This window comes from Otolemur garnettii, unplaced genomic scaffold (assembly GCF_000181295.1).
Source record: "Otolemur garnettii isolate 467f Iridium unplaced genomic scaffold, OtoGar3 scaffold00011, whole genome shotgun sequence".
In the NCBI taxonomy this organism is placed as follows: domain Eukaryota; kingdom Metazoa; phylum Chordata; class Mammalia; order Primates; family Galagidae; genus Otolemur; species Otolemur garnettii.
The window spans coordinates 27,562,398-27,569,452 of NW_003852406.1; the positions used below are offsets into that span (position 1 = coordinate 27,562,398).

Genomic DNA, 7,055 nt, shown 5'->3' on the forward strand with positions numbered 1-7,055 from the left:
AAAAAAAAAAAAATGTGTGAGTAAAATGTTTGAAAACTAACCAAAGACCCTGACGGTAGTGGCCAGGCACCCCTCAGTGGGGGTAAGGCTGGACTGGGACCCCAGTTGGGTGAATAGAAATCTCATAGATTTTATTATGAGAGCTAATAAAAGTAAAGTATATACAACAGTGTCTAGCATTGAGCAAGCACTAAGGAAGTAGATGCTATTATTAAACCCAGTTTGGAGAAAGGATATGTGAACAGAAGAGAGATCCCAGGAAAAGGACAGTCCTAAAAGTTGCTGAGGAAAACATATTCAGGCTTTAATCTTGGAGATACTGGGCTGAACTGTCTTTAGAGTCAAGACTACCCCTATGGTAGGGAACAAGCTTTCAAGGTGACTTGTCTGATAGACTTGTCATACCATCTCTTTTCCCCCTTTTGGGGATTGGTTCCAGGTTCCCTGAACTAACCTTCTGGTAACTGGGCTTCCCAAGGAGCAGCCCAAATTGCCTTGACAAAAATTCAGTTCTGCTTGACAGTTGTATTTTTCTGTGCAAATTAATACCTGTGCTTTTGGGGTTTATACACAAGCCTTTATTGGGGTCGCCCTGCACAGGCAGAACAGATCTACTCACTGTACCAGTGAAATTGGGTTTTGGAGGCAGAGGTGTGGGAACCATGCCCCTCAAAACAGCCAAAGGTACCCATCTTTAGCAGCACAACCTCATGCCAGTAAATCTGCAACAACAGGGAAGAGAATGAAGGGGAGTTGTGCCGGAGGAAGGTGACAAGGCTCCAGGGCATAGCCAGGAAAGGAGAGGACCTTAGGCATCTCCTCCTCCAGGAAGATCCTTGCTCCACCTAGGCTGGAGTAGATGCCCTCACATGTACTTTCTATGGCACTGGTCACTCTGGGTAGAGAGCATCTGTCTGTTTATTACAACATATCTGAGCCTCTGGAAGGTAAGGATAATGTCTTACTTGGCTTCGTAGATCAGGGGCCTGGTACAGAGTAGATAGTAGATACTCAGTTAATGCTTAAGAGCATGACTGACTGAATAAGACAAGAGATAAATTAAAGAAGGTGTGGACTGTCAAGCTCCCAGGGCAGGAACCCCTACTGCCTTACTCCCCAAGTGCCTTGCAGAATCTGTGCCCAAAGTATCCCGTACATGCTACCAAAGGTCAAACCCCGGCTACCTCTTCTGGAAGCCCATCTGCTGGACCACACCTCCCTGCCGCTGCTGACTAGGACAGAACATCTTGAATCCGCTGCTGCACAAAGCAACACGGAACCGGGTCGTGCTTAGGTTTGTTCCCTGTTGCTGCAGATGTAGGAGTCCTTCCCCTTGAAGGAAGTCGCCCAGGGGAGGGGTGCTCCTGGTTTTGTCTGGCTAGAGGACTGGGACCCGCAGGGGGCAGACACCAGAGATACGCAGGATGCTTCTGTCGCCCCGAAGAACAATTCCCGCGCGCCACAACCCTGTCCTGGCCGAGGAGCAGTGGGGGTGGGGAGGCGGGTAGGAATGTGGGAAGGGGCGTCCATGGCTCTGCTCCCCTCCAGCTGGAACGGCTCTCTCGCACCCTCACCTGCGTCCTAGCTCTGGCGCCCCGCTTGCAGCCCCACACTTTGCAAAGTTTCGGAGTTTTACTCCACTTGCGTCATGGAAAAGGCAGGAGAGTGACGCAGTCCTGGAAGCGAGGCTGCGGCGGCTGGCGAGCTCCCCCGCGTGGTGCTCAAATCCCTGGGGGCGTGAGGTGTCTCCTGGTGAGGGCGGACAGGCTTAGGAGGAGAGGGGAGGTGGTAGTCCAGGGGCCGGTCCTGGAGGCTCTCACGGCCCCTAGCTCTCGGGTCGTCTCTCTCTCTCTCTCTCTTTAGACCCAGCGCGAGCAAGTGAGGGCGCCCGCCAGACGGAAAGAAGCGCAGAGGAGTAGGCGGGGGCCGGGCTCCAGCGCCCCAGGCCCACAGGAGGGCGGAGCCGGGCGGTCCTTTCCTAGCCTGGACGCACGGAAGTGCAGTGGAGTTTGCCCAATTCCCCAGCCTGCTTTTCCTCCCTCTCTCCACCCTTCACCTCCCCTTCGGCTATTCCCTCCTTCCTCGGGACGCCACCTCCCGGAATCGCCTTTTTGTTTTGGGGCTGGGCGGCGCAGAGGGGCAGCGAGTGCGGGAGAAGTCAGACTGGGGACGCAGCCCGCCGCCCAGCCCGCCGGGCCCGCGGGGCAAAGTGGAGGACCGACGGACGCCCGGCGGGGCGCGCCATCTGCTCGCTGGAGCTCACTCTTCAAACTACTGTTGAGTGTGTGCGTGCGCGCGAGGGGTGCGGGGCGGGGGTTATAAGTCTCGGGTGCGGGGTTACTGGTTTCCGACGAGCTACCTTTGGACAGGGGTCCTTGGACTCAAATCAGAATTAGGCAAACAAAAGAGACCAGTCAGCGAGTGGCCAGAAGTCGCCCAAGCGCCTCGCCGTGCCCCCTCCTCCCTCCTAGGTCGGAGCTGGCCACTTGTGGGGTGGGGAGAGGGCGACCGAGCCGGCCGGGGGCCGCGGGGGGTGGAGGGGACCGGCTGCGCAGCTAGGGTCGAAGAGTTGGCGGCCTGTTGTGTAAGCCTCAGTCCTTGTTTTCCCGGCCTGGCTCGTTGTGAAGCCGGACACATCCACCCTTGGACTCAATTCAGGAGGCTGCTGCTTTTCTCCTTGCCCCTCTTGGATTTTCTGGATTTTTGAAAACCCAATGGCCTAGGAGGAGGAGGAGGAAGGAGGAAGCGGCAGATCTGCAGAGGAATGTGAGAGCCTCCCAAAGCCAGAGCAGCCAAAAGGAGCTGGGAGCCAGAGGGACAACAGAACCCTGCTGGGTTTCTGGAATGGTGGTTTCCCAGTGATTCTCTTCTATTTTAGAACATTGTTTCAGTGGAAAGTGTCGAATTCTTGCCCTTGCAGAGCTGGTTTCTCCAGGTCACTTGACTGTTCTTCTGGAAGTGGGAGGAAACAGAGACTACCCCCACTCCCCCAGGGGCTACTGAAGGAGGGGAAGAAAATTATGGATGTGAGCTGTCCCTGCTCATAGGCATGTGCCCAGAGACCTGATGGGGCACTTTCTGGGCCATGGACATTGCTTTGAAGATGAACAGGCTGAACAGCATTTGTGGATGCTGAGACCCCGCCCTGGGGGCCAAGAAACTGAACTGTATAACAGGCACTGAGTTGCTAGTACATTCTTGGACATTCTAGTGAGTATCCTGTCCAGACCCTCTCCTTCCATCTTTCTCTGCTACCCAGCCCAGACATGGCACTGAAAGGCCGAGCTCTCTATGACTTCCGCAGTGAGAACAAGGAGGAAATCAGCATCCAGCAGGATGAGGACCTAGTCATCTTTAGTGAGACTTCACTGGATGGCTGGTTGCAAGGCCAGAATAGCCGTGGTGAGACAGGACTCTTTCCTGCCTCTTATGTGGAGATCATCCGTTCTGGCATTAGCACCAACCATGCTGACTACTCCAGCAGCCCTGCAGGCTCCCTGGGCACACAGGTGAGCTTGTACAACAGTCCCAGTGTGGCCAGCCCAGTGAGGAGTGGTGGGGGCAGTGGTTTCTTCTCAAACCAAGGCAGCTTTGAGGAGGATGATGATGATGACTGGGATGACTGGGATGATGGATGCACAGTGGTGGAGGAGCCACGGGCTGGTGGGCTGGGCACCAATGGGCACCCCCCCCTCAACCTCTCCTACCCTGGTGCCTACCCCAGCCAGCACATGGCCTTCCGGCCCAAGCCACCCCTGGAGCGGCAGGACAGCCTGGCATCTGCCAAGCGAGGCAGTGTGGTGGGTCGCAACCTCAACCGTTTCTCATGCTTTGTGCGCTCTGGAGTAGAGGCCTTTATCTTGGGTGATGTGCCCATGATGGCCAAGATCGCTGAGACATACTCCATTGAAATGGGTCCTCGTGGTCCCCAGTGGAAGGCCAACCCCCACCCATTTGCATGCTCCGTGGAGGACCCCACCAAACAGACCAAGTTTAAGGGCATCAAAAGCTACATCTCCTACAAGCTTACACCCACCCATGCTGGCTCACCAGTCTATCGCCGCTATAAACACTTTGACTGGCTCTATAACCGCCTCCTACACAAATTCACTGTCATTTCGGTGCCCCACCTGCCTGAGAAGCAGGCCACAGGCCGCTTTGAGGAGGACTTCATTGAGAAGCGGAAGAGGAGGCTTATCCTCTGGATGGACCACATGACTAGCCACCCTGTGCTATCCCAGTATGAAGGCTTCCAGCATTTCCTCAGCTGCCTGGATGACAAGCAGTGGAAGATGGGCAAACGCCGGGCAGAGAAGGATGAAATGGTGGGTGCCAGCTTCCTGCTCACCTTCCAGATCCCCACAGAGCACCAGGACCTGCAGGATGTGGAGGACCGTGTGGACACCTTCAAGGCCTTCAGCAAGAAGATGGATGACAGTGTCCTGCAGCTTAGCACTGTGGCATCAGAGCTGGTGCGTAAACATGTGGGGGGCTTCCGCAAAGAATTCCAGAAGCTTGGCAGTGCCTTCCAGGCCATCAGTCATGCCTTCCAGATGGACCCCCCCTTTAGCTCTGAGGCCCTCAACAGTGCCATTTCTCACACGGGCCGTACCTATGAAGCCATCGGGGAGATGTTTGCTGAGCAGCCCAAGAACGACCTCTTCCAGATGCTCGACATGCTGTCCCTCTACCAGGGCCTGCTCTCCAATTTCCCCGACATCATCCACCTACAGAAAGGTAAGACTTGGTGCCCATTGGATGCATCTGGCTATCTGCTGGGTGCTGGAGACAGGGGGACAGCTGTGGAGCAGCTCATTTTGTCTGACAAGTGTGTTGAGTATCAGTTGTGTGGAAGGTGCAATTCTAGTTACAGAGATATTATGTGGGCAATAAGGTTGTCCCTGACTTCATGAAGCCTGGTGTTTGTTTACCTTCTTGTCAGCTCTTTCATTTTCTCCCTTTCTGTCTTGTTTACACACCATGTGTGAAGTGCATGCAAGATATCAGGCTGGGGTCTGGGAACACAGAGATGACCAGGTCCCAGGCTTTGCTTTTGAGGAGCCCAGAGGCTAGTGTGGGACTCAGACCCAGACCCAGATAACAAAAGCACAGAGTGTGGGCCAATCTTCCCCTCTGCACAATCTTGCCTCCTGACCTTTGAAGTTTCAGAGCCTGCTCTCAAGGGTTGTGTACCCTATCTGTGAGCTCCCTATCTGTGTGCGGGAGGATCTCTGTCCCTGTTTGCAGATGAAGGAGCTAGTGTCCATAGAAGGGCAGTTGCACAATGAGTCCATGGCTAGGATGGGACTGCCCCGTCCTCCTGCTACCTCCCTAGGAACATGTCCCTGTTGGCCGACTTCCAAGCCTAGCCGTGTGTTTTCAGTTCTTATGGCCTCCTCTGTGGGGGAGGGACAGGATAGGCCCCTGCCTGTTACTGCTGGGGCTGTCAAGGAACTACCAGGGAAATGACTCATCCCAGGTCACCCAGGGGCGCCAGGCTAGGCCAGAGGAGTGGAACCAAGGGTCCAGGGCACTATCCACATGGCTCATCTAAATCCTGCTTCCTGAGCGTGGCTCCTTATCTTGCCTGAGAAGTGTGTCAGGGGCTGACCTGGCAGGTAGCTGAGTCCTGGGGACTACAAGGAGGGCAGATGTCAGGACAGAGGTGTGGTCCTCCCTGGGGCTGCTTGGCAACTCTGGAAGAACTTCTGCAGGGCGTGGGACTGGCTCCCTGGTCCTTAGGCCCTGAGGTCAGGCCTGGCTTCATGGGGAGTTTTACTCTGGGTGGAGCCAGGAGGTAGACCTCTGGATTGAGCCTTGAGGAACAGCAAACATGCCCCCTACCACCCAGGAGAGTCTGAGGCTAGCTGGCCCTGTTCTCCTTTACCTTCTTTAGAGGTTGACTTCTAGAACTTCCAGCTCCCATCCTTCTTTTTGTCTTTACTTTCTCCACATTTTCCTCTCTTTTTTTGCCCCCACCTCCCTTTTCCCCTCATCTCCACCTTTGTTCTTCCTTTCAGTTCTAGGAGACAAACCTGAGCTCTCATCTTGGCTCTGTCCCCAATTTGCTGTGTGCCCCTGGGAAGTACCTTTCCCTTTCTGGACTGTAGTTTCCTAATCTATAAAACAAGGAGAGGGGGGCATCCCAGTGAGTCCTCAGACTTTCAAAGGACAGGGTAGGAAGGGATCCCAGGGGAGGTTCTGGCCCAGAAGCAAAATGATGCCTCAGACCTGGCTCTGAGCTCTGGGCAGGAGTTGGGGGGGCATGGGGACAGGTGTCTCCCTGTGCAGAAGTGGGAAAGCTGGTTCAACCAGCTCCTCAGTGGCTCAGTCCTGCGTGGGCAGCCAGAGGCTGGAACACAGTGCTTAAACAGCTGCCCCCATATAGGGGCTGGGAATCCACAGCCAGAGCAGAGCTGAGGCAGGAAGGCAATCCGATATCCAGGGCACCCAGGACTCCCAGGCTCAGGCTGGCCTTCCTGATCCTGGGGAAGAGACACAGCTGTGGGAGACCATTTCTGGGTTTCCACTTAAGGTGTTTCTAAGAGTCAGGGGCCACTGTCCTCTGTGGTGATGCCTTTAGCCTGAAGCACAGGCTGCCCACCTGCCCTCACCTGGTGTTTCCTTCCCTAGCGGGCCAAGCCATCTTCGGTTTCCTCTAGGTTCTGGGCTCTGCACACCTAGGCCTGTGGTGTGGGGCAAGGTAGGGAGGGGGTCTGGGAATCTGGCTGAGACAGAACTGGGCAGGCTTTGGGGACCACAGCCCAACAGGAGGTTGCAGGGAGGGGGCCCAAGCTGGCCTTACGAGTGGAACCCTTTTCAAAGGAAGTAGCAGGACAGTCAGATCCTGGATCCCCTGGATTCTGTCTCTTCTGTCTGGACATCTGAATGGACAGCAGGTGTATGTGGGAGAAAGAGAGTGGAGACCTGTGTGGGGAGTTGGGAGACCAGGATTTGAACAGAATTTGCCTCTGAGGTGACCTTGGGAGAGTCTCTTTCTTTCTTTCTTTTTTTTTTTTTTTTTTGAGACAGAACCTCAAGCTGTCCCCCTGGGT

At 55.1% G+C, this 7,055-nt stretch overlaps 1 protein-coding gene across 2 annotated transcripts in view; it reads left to right on the forward strand.

Annotated features, from left to right (window-relative positions):
- Positions 1 to 1,924: 1,924 nt before the first annotated feature.
- SNX33 (sorting nexin 33) overlaps positions 1,925 to 7,055 on the forward strand; it is a 13,004-nt gene continuing 7,873 nt past the window's right edge. For both annotated transcript variants that reach the window (XM_003784536.3, XM_012801992.2), the window contains exon 1: positions 1,925 to 4,737. In XM_003784536.3, the coding sequence (XP_003784584.1) occupies positions 3,267 to 4,737 (1,471 nt within the window). In that variant the 5' untranslated portion in view covers positions 1,925 to 3,266. The remainder of the gene's footprint in view (positions 4,738 to 7,055) is intronic.